The sequence below is a fragment of the Melospiza georgiana genome, chromosome 6 (assembly GCF_028018845.1).
Source record: "Melospiza georgiana isolate bMelGeo1 chromosome 6, bMelGeo1.pri, whole genome shotgun sequence".
Classification (NCBI taxonomy): domain Eukaryota; kingdom Metazoa; phylum Chordata; class Aves; order Passeriformes; family Passerellidae; genus Melospiza; species Melospiza georgiana.
In genome coordinates this window covers 16726624-16742103 of record NC_080435.1, presented here as the reverse complement: position 1 = coordinate 16742103, position 15480 = coordinate 16726624, and the positions used below count along the sequence as shown (strand labels likewise).

Here is a 15480-nt window from a genome sequence, read left to right as displayed (position 1 = left end):
CAAGGTAATCACGAAAGGAACAATCTATGTAGGCTTTATGAATATTTTTCCTGTTTGTGTCTAGGTTTTTAAGAAAAAAAAAGTTCCTGAAAAGTACTAGTTTTCAGAAGTACTCAACTGCCACTCAGCTCTTAAAAAGCCCACTACCTGTGTTTGAATAGTAAGACTCATTAAACCTGAATAATTAATTACTAATCAGGAAATGTCACTTAAAGATTATGAAAACAAGTATTTAATGGCCTTAAAATGCTACTAGGGCTAAATAAGATCAATGCACTTACATGCATAGATGGTGCTCACATAGCTGCTTTCAGAAGCTGAGCTTAAAAATGCTTAGCTTAGTAAATGCACAGCTTTAAATGAAGCTATTTGAAAATGCAGTAGCTACTTGTCTCCTCAAAAACCAATAAAACTAAGAGGGCAGAGTACATATACCTTGTTCTTGGCAATCAGTTACCATGCACATTACTTCCACTATCAGGTAATGATTGGTTCCAGCTTCTTATTCCATACCAAGTGAGTGCAAAGCACTTCTACCTTTCTAAGGATTCCAACTTTTTGACAATGTTATATCCACTTTGCATAACTGCAGGAATTCTGATGTGCAAATTCTCACTGTTTGTTTTGTGCTTCACATCAATTCTCTACACTAAGAGCTTTGAGTTGCCTAAATTTCAATCAATCTCATCACCCTTTTACTACGTGCAAACTATGTCATATGCTATGAATGAAATTGTCAACTCTTTTGTCCCCCACTCAGATCTCCCAGAAGAGGGTGTAGGGAAGAATTCCCCAACCCAGTCTTCTAGTCCAAGCTCTTTTTGCTGGATAACAGGATACAGAAGCATCATTGTGGACAGCTGCTGGGACCCACAGCATATGGGAGACTTGAAGCTGAATTAAAGACTGAGAAGCAAAACAGGAGGTGAGTTATAGAGTGTCTAGCCCAGTATGTCATAGCAGCACACAACAGTGGTCTTGTGAGTTCTGCATTTGGATCTCACTCTTGTGAGTTCTGCATTTGGATCTCACTCTATTAATACCTATGAATATGGAACTTGGAGGCAGCTTATGACAGAAGTTAAGAAATGGGGAATTTTCTCTTGCCTTTACCTTTGCTTCTTTCCAGCTTCAAATAGGTGAACTGACAGAGACCCAAGTACAATGTGAAAGATTTCAGTATGGTTCAGGAGAAAAGGTTTGACATATAACAAAGCAGAAACAGCCAATCAGAAGAGCAAGTGGCTTAGTGCCAGCAGTTCCAGCTGCAAGTAGTCAGAAGAACTAAAAAGACAGGGACACTTAAGGCCAAACTATTCTTAATTTAAGGAAATTTGTATCAGCTTTGTGCCCTGGTTTCACAATAGTTGTGAGAGGGGTGGTGTTTTCAATGCAATTATCATCATTACCTTTGCAAGAATTTAATTTGCTTTAAGAGAAAAAGAGTAAGAAAAACCCCCAAGGAATAGCTCAGAGCCAACAAGGTGCCCTTCTCAGCCCACAAAACTACAGCTCCTCTTGCACAGCTGCTCTGGTGCTGGAGGATACTGAAAACAGAACAAACACCACATTTACAGATTTCCTGCACACAAGCACATACTTATTAATGTATCTGACCTTGTTTATTACATTTGCTAAATAGATGGCTAGCCATAAACTGCAGCAGTCCAACCACAGAAACCAAAGGGAAAAAAAAAGGAAAAGTAATTAATTCCTTATCTCACCCACTAATGACTTGAGCAAAATCTATACCAAATCCACATTTTAAAGCTGTAATTTTTTTCTGAATGCTTTTTAAAGATGAAAATTCTGTCAAATTGGGACAGTTACATTATTTAAGTCCACAACAATCACTGTTCCCACTAGTAAAAGAGAAGATATGACACACACACACACAAAAAGGGGGAGGGAGAAATTCCATGTAATATTCCCTCTTTCCATACATGTGGCCTAAAGCCCCGTAACATAATGCTGAATGATGACTGAGTCATTTTCCAAACTCCTGTAATCATGGAGTGCTTAGTAAAACACATCTGGACAGGACTAAGCAAGTGTGAAACACAGAACCATAGAATCATTAAAGCTGGAAAAGAACTCTAAGATCATCAGGTCCAACTGTCAACCAGGACCAAAGCCATGTCCACTGAAACATGTCCTCATGTGCCATATCCACAGGTTTTTTAATACTTCCAGGGATGCTGACTCCACCACTTCCCTGGGCAGCCTGTTCCAAGGAAGGAAAGGCCTTTCCATGAGAGGAAGCCATAGCCAGAAGACCCAAGGCAGATCCAGCAAAAGATGCAAGAGAAACCAGCCTTACCTACCTTGTCTTCCCCTTCTGCTCTGGGAAGGGCACTCTGTGGGCTGCTCCACTCGTAAGAGGAGCAGAACAGATTGGAAAATTTTGATAGTTGTTTTCCTTCTGTTGAGCTCATTTCTACTCATAAGCTAAATTTAACAAAATCCATTTAAATCCTTCTCTTCCCAGGCCATCTGAATCTCCATGTGCCAATGCAATGTCACAGCTCACAAAGGGAATTTCAAATACTGAGGTAAGTTTCTGTGTCCTTAATGCCTATCACTGATGTTTCCATTTTACAATGAGTACCTTCAATCACACTTAGTGACAGTTTAGCATCTTCCTGACAACCTCTCTTTTCACACTGAAATAAGATGGCATGCACAGCTATTTACCATACAACTGGAAGTTCCTAATAACAAGGAGAGGTAAAAGAGGGCTAGTGACTGAAGAAACAACTCAATTACTCAAAGATGATGCTAGGAAGATTCTGTGAAAAATCTTTGCATATAATCAACTCTCAACACTTGATAATAACCTTTCAGAACATACCTTCAGCTCCCATTTAACCCAACTTCCTCGTCAGTGACCAAACCACTGAATTAATTTCTTCAAGACTTTATCAAAACCATGTAGAAGTAACTCCCAGCAGAGAAAGCAAGAATAGGAGTGTAGAATCACAAAGCAAACACACAGACACACACACTGTTAACTTTTTAAGTTTAAAAATAAAGCCAAGTAATGATGCCAGCCCATGAAGCCAAAGAAAAATGCCAAAATCTTCTAGGTATTTACAGCTACCTAGAACAAAATTTGAAAATAATCACTGTGGAATTGAACACCAATGAGATGAATGTGTGACAGAACGAGAAGACAGCTCTGAAGACAACACAGAAAACAAGGAAATTTCCACATGCATCTAGAATCTTTCATCCTGTTATTGCACACTAAATTTCCCACAGTTCCCAGCGTTCATGTCTGAATTTTGGTCCCCAAGTTTGTGCATTTCTTTCTCTCCTCTTTCCATGGTCTACACTTTATAATGAAATGCAGGAACTTCAAGATAGGCCCTGAAGCTTCAAAATTGACCCCCAAGCAGATGGACAAAGGCTTTTCTTCTTTGAACACTAATTTCTTGAACTCCAGTTATGCTTCAAAGAAGCTCAGGAGTACCTATCAATCAGGAGGTTTTGATGAAGCTATTTTTTAGTATTTATCACCTGTATTCCCAAAACCCAGCATCCTTCCAATGAAATACAGCTCCCTCATGTAGGGCTCCAATTTCACACTCCTGGCTGCTGTGTCTAAAGAGAGACAAGCATTAAAAACTAAAATATATATATGAGATATATATACACACAAAGAAGTATTTGCTGTCCTAGGGAGCTGTTGAAAATCTCAAGGCAGAGAAAGTTTGCTTTCCAGAGGAAGGCTGCAGAGCCTGGATTCAAGAGCAAACTGGAAAGGACCTCTAGTGGGCTGAGGCTGTGCTGCTCGGGTGCCAGACACGTCCTTCCCCTGCACCTCCCTGCAGCTCAACTTGCCAGCAAAGCCCAGCAGCTTTACCTTGTGACTGCCATCAGAAAAGGCACCTGGAGGTGCAGCTACAGCCTCTGTGAAAGACTCAAATGCTAAAGGTTAATGACTTAAACAAGATCATTAGAAATGTCCTCTCCCTCTGCTCTCGGTGCTCGGAGGGACGTGCTGTCATTTGCTTCAGAAAAAAGCAGGAGATGGTTTCTATTTTACTGTGTAGGTCACTAACATGTCAGACCCCTTCAGAGTGGTTTTGTGTGGCCTAAATGACAGGACATCAAGGGACATTCAAAGATGCACAAATTCAGAGGCACATTTGGAATGAGGATTTAGAATATTATACAGACTGTCACAGCATTTTGTTCTTCCAAGATTTTTTAGCTGTAGGCAGTTTTGCACAGGCAGCAGAAATTTCAAAAATGCAGTTTAAATAGTGTAACTTTCTGAGTGAAAGAGCTTGGAATTCTTTATCTGAGCTCAAACAAAGCATAACTTCATGTGACACTATGTGACAAATAGATTAGGGAATGTATTCAGGAGAATATATAGATAATAAAGCAGGCCAGATTAAGGAAGGTTATTTATTAGGCTTCCCAGTTAAAAATAAAATATCTTGTTTTGAATGGAAGTTGATGATTCACCTCAAAGTCTTTAAAATACCTCTTTTGCTATATTTAGGTTTGCCTTCAAGTCAGACTGGTTCTATCGTTCCCCAAAGTAGACTAATTTACATCTTCCACATTACAGGCCACAGTTTAGCTCTCTTTTAAATGACCTAAGCAATAACCTCTCCTTCAGCAGTTACCCTCAAAGTATTTGCATTAACTCGAGAGGGACCACAAATTAAAGCTGACATTGTTAAGGAGAGCAATGCAAGACAGCTGCTCATTATTCCAAACCAGTATCACCTACACTGCAGTGGTGCTCCTTGTGCCATTAAGCAGAGTGCTGGACAGGAAGCCAGCCTTGTACAGAGAACAGCACTGGTACTTGGAGTCCAAGGCCACAAGAATGCACCTGGCTCTGTCTTTCACATGGAGCAGCAACAGCACTGCCCTGCCATCAATGAAAAGCATTCCTGAGAGTCACTTGAGCCAAGCATTCACACAGAAAATAGAAAATAAACCAAAGGCACCAGCAAGTTCATCATCATCATCAGAGACCTGATCAAAGAGCAGTCAGGGATTCTCAACTTTTATATTTTTGGACCAACCATCATCAACCAGGACCACCTCTACTATCAGAATAATATAACTTACTTTGAAAGAGTGCTGGTGGTGCCATGAAGTCTAACTGTGCTTCCCTCCTCTGTAGAAAACAGTAATCAAGGCAGGAAAAGAAAGCACTCATCTGTCTTGAAGGGTTCTGTGAGTTATTTTACAGTAGGAGTGCATGCAATGGAAATAGCCCCAAAAGATACCTCTACAATAAAAAGAATAAGGAATTGAAGCTGATGAGGATCAATCACAACATCTTGTGAAAATACTCCTTAACACCTTTAAGTCAAGGAATTAATTTCTCAGGAATTAATGTCTTGAATCCAAACTGCTTTATGGCATAAACAACAGCAAATGAAAAAAGAGTTGATCAAACTCTAAAAAGAAATTACAGGAAACCTCTGCTGAATGAGGTAGAACATAGTATATGAAAGAGATGCAGGTATTAAAGTGATTTCAGGTGCAATTAAAATCCCTTGTAAAGAGAGAATGGGGAAGAAATTAAAATGAGTTCTGCATTTTGCTTTATGTTACAGTACAAAATTTTGCCAGCAGCATGAAGGAAAAACAAAGCAAGTCTTAAAACAGGCCAGCTTACATAAGAGGGAAAGACAGAAGACAAAAATATTTATGCTGTGTTCCTTTTTTCTGATAACAAACTTGATAACTTGCTTGGACTCACTTTAAAATTGTCAAACCACTGCAGCCATGAACTGGCAACTATTCCCCCAGATGGTTGCTTTTAACATCACTCTCATTTACTTTTCACTCTTCCATTAGTTCTGCAGCCAAGGACTGCTCACCTGGCAGATAAAGATTAAAATGTCATTTTGAAATGGCAGAATTTGTGAATTTATGAATTGTGTGTCCAGTGTTTATCCACCCAGTTCCTTCCTGTGTCTTTCCAATGAGAAGAGTTGTTAGTTACTGCCAAGACAGCTGCAATAACAAGTTTTTCATTATTACTGCTCTGACCAGGATTAATGTTCTGGGAAAAAAAAAATTCAAACAGAACTCTGAGTATTTGTAAGAGCCTCTGAAAATTCAACTACCTTCTGTGGCAAACATTAGATGACAATTCAGATACAGTAACAAACTTTAAACTACCAAAATTTGCATTGTGGTGGGATTATTAACTAGAAAAATCTTACTCATTCTTTCATGCAGCAAAATCCTTGTACACTGCAATGTCTTTCCGAAGTATGAGTCTTTCCACAATGAGCAGACAAGCATCATACTACAATATCCCTTTCTTTCCATTTTCCTGTGTCCAAAAATCACTCTATTTTGCCTCCTTTCCACTAACTGGGGAACTCCCCCAGAGTAAAGCAAGCAGGAAATGTTTGTATCAGTATCTCTAAAGTGAAGCGCATGCAGCCTAGGTATTTACAAGACAATCCACTGGAGGGCAGGATGAAAATGACATATAAATATTTTAACTTATTAATAAATTATTAACGGTTTTCATTATTTAAGTCAATAAAATAATACTTTAAGTAGTGTTTATCTCGTCCTTTGTAAAATTTCTATTGTACATATGTTATAGTTTGCATATTACAGCATTATGTAATTTATAAATAAATAAGTGTAAATATATTGGAGGCTGCATGCTCAAAAAATACTTTACTGGTACATAATGTTTGGGGATCATTGGTTTATGACTGCAGCACCAGGAAACTGAAGCAACATTTCCTCCTTTGCTAGAAGGAGGTAAAAATACTGGTGGGAACAACTGCATGCAGGGGACAGCTCTCAAGTGAGCTGCATTTCTCCGTTATTCAGCTGCAAGTTTAATGCAGCAAATGATTTTCCAGAAAGAGCTAAGTGCTCTAGCTCACACTATATCTAGTAGCTGAACAACCCTTGAAATTCCCATGGGATCCCGATTGGTGTCTGGAGGCTGCCAAAGCCCATTCAAAATTTTATTCCAAATGATTTAGGTTCAGGTCCATTGCTCTTCAAAGAGATTTAAAATTCTAAATACATAAAATACAGTTTCAGCAATAACTTGTGCCACTGCATCACTTGGCCAGTTTTTTAATGCAGATGTAGAAAGTCAGCCTATTTTTATATAAATGCTTTTTAAACATTCACCAGCAAAACAGCCCTGCTAGTCCCTTGACACACTTCTTCTTGTTGTATAAAAACACTTGCTGAATATATTCCATGTCTGTAATACCCACAGATAAATATCAAGTAACTGAAACATTGAAGTTACTGAAACTCTGGGGAAATTTTATTTAGTGGGCATGCTCTATTAAGAAATAGTGAAGAAAAGCAAATCAAGTTGTCAAGACTCACTCTTTAAAAATCGGGTTATCCTGACAAATGTCTTCTTTCTACCATTTCTGTTGCAATGAGAATGACATCAAGCACTTAATTCAAGAACTACAGATTTTGAGATAAATTCTTTCACTCCACCTGAAAAGTTTCCAAGCAGCTCATAGTACTGATTGCAGCTTTCAAATTTTCAGTATAACACCCTCTAAAAATCAGAGTTCAGACATTTCTTATAAATAGCTAAAAGAACAGCTGATGTAGATTTTTACATGCTTCTCTCACATACTTTGATATCAAACAATGAAACTATGAAACAGAAAACAACCAATTTGTTTTTCCAGTCACACATCACAGCTCTGGCTGTTCCTTTTCCTCTGTGGAAGACTTCCACGCTCTTGTTCGCCTTAGCTATGGCACCACACACTGTGCAACAGGAGAAGCAAAGAACACAAACACAAAATAGCTTCAGATGCTTGTCCTGCCTTTCCATCTCATCTACCTTTCCCTCCTGCCTTTGTGCTTCACAGTTGGATGAGCTTCATCAGCTCAACCATCCCTTTACACATGAATGTCACTATTACATAACCCTCCTCTCCTCCTAGGTAAGAATCTAACCCCACAGCCCTGCATATGTGGCAGCTTTCACACTGTCCTCATCACAAATACTTCCAGGAAAGTGCAGCTTCAACATGAAATCTGCCCTCGTTTCCATCTTCAGGGAATGCTCTTCAAGTGTAATGGGGCCTCTTTTAACCTGTCTTTTCCAAATATTTTCTGCCAGCTTATTTTAATTTACTGATTTTCTTATGAATATATTCTTCTCTTTGCCCTTAATGCCCTACTAAAAGAGCAGCCAAAGGATTTCTGCCCTCATCATTTTTCAAAAGACAACTGAACTCGGGTGACACTGCTACACTGTGTGTCCAGCCACTACCAGTGAGAAAGAACACTGCTTGCCTGAAACAAAGACAGCTTACAATCTGCTGTTTGGGTGCCATATGTTACTGCTTTTTAAATATCCTACCTGACTGTGCCACCAGGTGGGTCCAGCCACTCCAGACTGCTCCAATCCTTTCGTGTGAGAAGCACTGAGTGTCAATCTTCTTAGGCTCAGCAAGAAAGATGTCCCTGCTCACCAGCTGCCCGTGTTTGTTGCTGCCCCAGACATACAGATGTCCTTCATCTGCAACAGACAGAGAAGCAAAATCTGTTTAAAGGGATACAGATTTAATACCATCAGATACAGTCTCAGTTCAATGATGCTGAGGAAAGATCATTTAATTCAATTTATGTTCTCACTGTAAGCATTTTCCTACCACTCTTTACCATTGTAACTGGGTTATGAGAAATATTTGCAAGGGCCTTAACAGCACAGCCTATTTTCTGAGGGCTACACAGACTCCCTGAAGCAGTGAGAGCCCTTTTAGGTCAAACAGCCTAGATGTTTATAACAAAGACTAATTTTTATTAAAAAACTAACCACAGTAGTCAACTTCTCTGAGTAAAAGAAAATCAAAGCATCTTCAAGACATTCAGTGAGCAGTCTCTCTCTGTCCAGCCTGTCCTTACAGACCAGCTATTATTTCCACTCCAAAGCTTTGATTACATCCAGTAAATAACCTTCTGGACTGCAGCAAATAATTCAAAGCCTGGCTGGCTGCTCTTGCTCTGCTTTACAGTCTCCCAGCCTCTCTACAAGAGCCAGACTCATAGCTCTGCTCATACCAATTCTGCCTCCTTCAGCTTCAGCAAATTCAGTAAATCCCCCAAAGCAAGGACAGTCCAGTGCTCCATGGCTCACCTTGAACAGTCACTTCCTAAAGGAATTGGACATGCAGCTCTGAACACACAACTGAACCAGGCACCACCCATCACAAGGCAAAATTAAAATATTATTGTGCCTCAAAATCACACCAGACAACACCTGAGAGACTTCTGTAAGTGGTCACTTGCCTTCCACATCTCTTTTCTAAAACAAGTATTTGTTCAAATGCACACTCCAGGATTCCAAACAGGAATAAATCTTTTCACAGAAATACCCACAGTCCTTTACATCAACGCAAGCTGGAGTTGCTCACAGCCTAACAACCAATGGACACTGACACAGAGACTGCCCAGAGGAGTCCTTCTGCAGACATGACATATCATTAGTTCCATCTTTTCAGGACAAAACCATTCCTCCCAGCTCCTAGGCCTCCACAGTAGAAAAAAAACCCACAAAAACCACTTGACAACATGAACTGTCAGGCCTCCCTGAAGCCTTTGCCAGCTGCACAAGCTGAAAGTGTAAGAAATATATTTTGCACACCTGATCTTGCACATTATTATGGGCCCAGAAAGACTGGAAGCCATGTAAGTTCCAACATGGAATTGTTTGGAGCACACCTCCACAACATTCAAGGCATCAGGATGTCTCAGGCCAGCACTGAGTTACAAGCACCATGACAGAAGTAAATTTTTCAGAGGGAAAAGAAGAAAAAAAAAAAAAAAAAAAAAAAGTAAAACTTAGGCTACAGTATATTTAATAACAGCAATAGAGTAGGCCAGGAGAATTCCACTTTACTACTATACTACTGCTGGTGAAAAATTGGCAAGGAGTGGGAGGAGAAGCCAGTACTGACAGTCATCTGCAGGACTCCTCATGTTCCTCTTTAAAACAACACAACTGAAATAAAAAGGAAAAACAAGTCAAGCAATTGTTTCATTCAAATATTAGAACTCTCCACTAAAATTGGTAAACTCCTTCCCAGCATGAAGTACACACACCTGGAGAGGAAAAGAAAAGAGTGACAGAAACACAAAGAAAAACACTGTGGCCATTCATATTCCACATTAACATGCATTGCCTCTGTCACCTCCTTTCACAGGAGGTGTATTTGCTTTATCCTGGGAAAAGTCACACGCTCAACCCTTATATCTTGAGCAGGTCTGAGCAAAAACTGAGACACTAGACTTAGACTTAGCACCATATTCTCACCCCTGGAGGGTTCAGGCCAGTTTGGATACCAACAGACTCTACCATCCTTTTTTCCAAGGAGCCCTCATCCATGTCTGTGAGAACCCACAACAACAGTTGTGTCCCAAACCTGCCTGGCTGCAGGCATTTGATGTCCCACCAGCAGGTGACTGATGGAACAGAAGCAAAGAAAACTGCACCACAGTGCAAGGCATTCCTAGAAAAAAGGGCCCATTTATATAAAACACCCTGCAGCAGTATTTTTATTATATCAAACATATTTAAAATACAAAATATTTAAATAATAACTATCCTGCAGGGCAGCAACAGTATCACATTATAAAAGTATTTGGCATTATTTTTTCAGTCTTGGTCCCACTGCTGCCAAATAGACCACTCTCTTGAATAAAAAGCAAAAGCATGAAAGAATAATCTGCTCACTGTCTAAATAGAGACTGCCAATTATCTAAAGTAGATTTTATTTGTTCTTACAGTCTGTCTTCACTAATCTTGCATACACTTTGCATCTCTGAATTCAATACAATTTACACCTTGGAACATCTCCCCATACAACTAAATCTCTATAGATCTGCAGAAGCAAATACTCCAGTGCTCCTTTAATCATGACAGAGGTACCAGATGGCTGCAGATTTGCTAAGAACTTGTTCCTGTGAAGTTTGGCAAAGACTTGTCTTCATAAGGTTCAATATATTTTACACACTTCAAAACTGTAAGATTACAGCATGAAAGCTATTCTGTTTCCCCTTCTCCCAATCTGTCAAAATAAAAAGAAATCTTTATTAGACTTTCATTACTGGATACTCAGTACTCCAGCATGGGAGCACAGCCCAAGGATCAAAGAACAAATGGCAGACATTATGGAAGTGCCTAAGCAATTAAAGCAGCTTCCTACTCTTCAAATAAGCTTTGTGCTCTTACACCAGAGATGTGCACACTGTCACAGTGGAGCCCAAGACACCACAGAGAGCCCCAGGCCTGCTCACAGCCCTGCACTGCCCCATGCACAGGCATCAGCTCACACTGCTGGGGCTACCCTGCTGCCGCCTTTCCTGGCACAGCCACCCAGCACAGCTCTTCTCCCTGGGCAAAGGCTGCACTGGCTCCAGCAGTAACCATACCCAGGAGGGCATCCTGCTGCAGCTCCAGAGAATTACAAATCCTTTCAGAGTGTCCAGCCATTAAGAGCCCAGACCCTGAATGGCCTAAGAGCTAAAGACTGACCCCAAGAAAAACCCACAAAACTCAGAGAACCCAAAACACAAAAACCCAAAACACACCCGCTCTTAAAACAAAAGGAAAGTTCTCAGAATGCAAAACTATTACAGAACAATTACCAGCACTAACCAGGCCAGATCAATTTTCAGCAGTTTTACCAAAACTGACAACATTTCAAAAGCAGAGAAACCTTAGAAGGGTGAGATGAGGGCTTTCACCTGTGCACCTGAGGCCTACCTGTGAGGGACACGGAATGACAGGAGCCTGCAGCAACTGCCTTCACCTTTACATCTGCCAGGCCTGGAAAAAACACAGTAGCATAAAATTCCTACAGTAGGCATCAATTCACACACAAACATGCATACAAGTGTAACAGGATGGAGATGACTTCGGTAACAAAAGGCTCTGCCTTTGGGCCACACACATGGCAGGACTCTCATGTTCCCCACAGATCACAATTTTCTGTAACCATTCTATCCCTCAGGTACTCCACGTTTACAGGACCACGTGGCTTTGTAGAAAGGAAGATACGTACCACTCCAAATTAAATTTCTGCTCTATCCACCCACACAAAGGAAGCAGATTCCTGGGTTGTTACCTGCCACTTCACAGGGCTCCTTGGCTGTCAGGAACACAGGGAGGGCTTTTCCTTGGCTTGCACGCCTTGCCTGAGATGCCATCCCAGTCCCCCACTGCAGCACCAAACCACTGTCTTTTCAGAATAAACACAAATAAAAGAGATTAAAACCCATCAGCCACCAACAAAAATCATCTCACACAATAATGAACATGTGAAAGTTCAAAATTATTTCATTCAAGTCATTTTCACCAATTCAAATGACACTTCAGAAGACCTTTATGCCAAAAAACATCCAGATAACCCTGGTGAAGCCATCAAGCAACAAACAGCTGTAGTCTCAGTATACAGGTAAGAAAACTGAAAAGGTGGGAAGCTACTGGAGACTCAGTAAGAGAAATCCTGTGTTTGCAATACCTCAGGAATGGACACAAAGTTCTTGTACTTTTTCTTCCCTTTCCCCCTCTTGATACCAATTTGTTTGTGCAGCACAGGGAATCTCAATTCCCATATTATACAAGCACCAAAGATCCCACTGTTCTTCCAAGCATTTCCTGTGCACCTTCACTACCTGGAATCCATACTGAAGTTCCCCAAAAGCTAAACCAAATACAAGAGCAGGTACAGTTTGTTTTTCCTCAGTTTCAACACAACCATGCTAAAAGGGAGTTTGATTTCTACTGTTACACCATGAACAAACTAAGAGTATCTAATAACAGCAGGAGAAATATTTAGTTTCATTCCTGTGATTTTTCAGGTGTCAATTTCAATCACATCATTTAAAAAGCCACAATTCACGTGCAGTTCCATTTTGAAGCATCTTATACAAACTGAAGTTACTTTTCATACTATAATGAGTTCAAATCCTAAGATACTTTGATTGAGCAGAATCCTCTTTCCTGAAAAACCTCCTTTTATGTATTGTTTCAGAATAAGCAAAAAGAAATCAGTATCTTTTCCATCCATCAGAAAATTAACTTGTTAATAAACCATCACTCTGAACTCTTGGTAAAAGTTTTTCCCCATGATTTTCCAGGAAGATGCTTCTAGAATGTTTATTATTCACATTAATTTGTCCCAAAATCTTACAGTCCATGACTTTGAGGTCTATTTTTCCCTGTGATAGTTAAAATAAATAGATTCGTTTTCATCCTCTTTTATTTAAAATAATTTATTAAATTCCATTCTCTTTTCCTCCCTCTCCTCCTCCAAGCCTCTAAAATCCCATTTCATTTGTTAATGCAAAGATTATGTATCTTTTCAGATAAATTTTCAGATTATTTTAAAAGATTAAAATTATGACATACTCACCTGTAGCAGCAAGGGCATGTCTCAGTCCTGCAGCAACACTCACCGCCTTCTCTTTGAGAGACTAGGCAAATGAAAGAAAATTATAATTTAGTTGCTTTTTGTATTTAATGCCTCTAAAAACAAAATAGGCCAAACAGAAATGGAACACTAAGAAAATAGTGCTCTCAATTCCAGCCTGCATGTCCCAATACATATCAACATTTTATATCGAAAAGTAAGTACACTTTGACCAGTAAAAGTTAGTGGGAACATTTTCAAGAGATAAAAAAATAAATCTGCAAAGCAACTGGATGCACAGCATTGTGGCAATAAATTAAAAAACACAGTCAAAATATTCACATGAAAGAAGAAACATTGGCGATATAAAAATGCTTATTTCTTCATTTTAACTCAGTGTTCCTCAAGAATTACACCAAAACCTCCACATAAATACTGGTGATAGGCAGTGCTATGGTGCATTAACCTGTTCAGTCTTGACAACTTACTTATGGAACTTTTGTTTTCAACTGGAGAAAAACCTGAAAGTTTCCCTCCACTGTAACAGATCTCAGGAATCACATAGAAGTCTCCCTCTTCTGTTACCTCCCATCCCATCCTGTCTTGCTCTTACAAGATTTTGCAAACCCTTTGGATATCTATCCTTGGTGGAAGAGCAGCAGGTGTATTTAAAACAGGTGGCATCAAGCCCAAGAATTTAAGGGATACCAATCAAAAGAGCAAATACTCAGCATGAATAGTTTGTATGGCGAGGGATGAGAGATTCACATCATCCCTGTCAATACCATCCAGTTTTAAGGCACCATTCTGCAATGGATGCTCTCAGGAAACATCAAGGGCACAGGAACATCAAGTGAACTAACTCCTACTCACTAGAAGTCACCTAAGACATCAGCCATCCTCTTTCTCCTACATTAAAAAGCAACACAGGAATATCTGACATGAGCCATGATGCTAAATAATTTCTTGTCTGAGAAGTGAAAGAATCAACATTCTGTTAGAAGTGGGAAACCTTTTCATACAGCAAGAAAAGCAGCCTCAGCACTTCAATTCACCTTGGACCTTTACTTTGTAAGCTTATCTGTAGCAGATAGGCACTATAAAAAATTAGTTGAAGAGTCTGGCTTAAAGCCCATTGAGGTCAGATGACCTCTGTAAGCTGCTGGAAGCAATATAAAGCACACCACCTTCTAAATCTTTACCTCAATCTTTTGTGGAATCAAGCACGGGCCTGAAATTTGAGGAAGTCCCAGCTGTCCAAAAGAATTTGACCCACAGGACAGCACAAGGCCAGATCCTGCAAAAAATTAAGTGTTAGAGGAGAATCAATAAAGCCAGGAGCAATAGCACTGTAACATTATAACAAGCACAATAACACAGCCAAGTAGCTCAAGAAATGACTTAACACGTCCCCTTACAAAGCCCCTGAGGCCAAAGGCTTCTGGTCTTACACACCATGTCCAGAAAAGGTCTCAAGTTCACTGGGACACAAGGAACAGTGGGTGATTTAGCTTGCAAAGCTTAAAACCTGTGAGTGCCAGCACGCAGAGTCACAGAACAGTTTGGGTTGGGAGGGACCTAAAGATCATCCAGCTCCAACCCCCTACCATGGGCAGGAACATCTTCTACTATCCCAGGTTGCTCAGACCCCCATCCAACCTGGCGTTGAACACTGCCAGGGATGGGACATTCACTCTTCCACAGCTTCTCAGGCAGCCTGTGCCAGTGCCTCACCACCCTCCCAGGAAAGAGATTCTGCCTAATAACTAATCAAAACCTGTCTTTTTTCAGTTTAAAGCCTTCACCCTTTGTCCTATCACTACAAACCCCTGTAAAAAGTTCCTCTGCAGCTTTCCTGTGGCTCCTTTAAGGCTCTGAAAGGTCACTCCTATCACAGATGGCCCAGGACAGGCGCAGCCTTCAGTTTATGATGGGGCTGTGCTGCTTTCTGACCACAATGCACCATCCAATACAAGGCAGTATAATTAGAGGGGTGGTAGCTCCTTGGCTAAATCTATGTCTGATGTGCAAAATACAGAACACCATGGCCTCAGTTATGCCATTTTAATCA

General features: G+C 40.2%; 1 protein-coding gene across 7 annotated transcripts in view; it reads right to left on the bottom strand.

Moving 5' to 3' along the window:
* SERGEF (secretion regulating guanine nucleotide exchange factor) overlaps window positions 1-15480 on the bottom strand; it is a 141807-nt gene that overhangs the window by 122965 nt on the left and 3362 nt on the right. For all 7 annotated transcript variants that reach the window (XR_009114561.1, XR_009114563.1, XR_009114562.1 and 4 more), the window contains exons 4-8: window positions 14612-14706; window positions 13413-13473; window positions 12123-12236; window positions 11762-11824; window positions 8357-8515 (exon numbers count right to left, since the gene is read on the bottom strand). Coding sequence is in view for 2 of the 7 variants with exons in the window: in XM_058025764.1 (XP_057881747.1) it covers window positions 8357-8515; window positions 11762-11824; window positions 12123-12236; window positions 13413-13473; window positions 14612-14706 (492 nt within the window). In the remaining 5 variants the exon portion in view is untranslated. The remainder of the gene's footprint in view (window positions 1-8356; window positions 8516-11761; window positions 11825-12122; window positions 12237-13412; window positions 13474-14611; window positions 14707-15480) is intronic.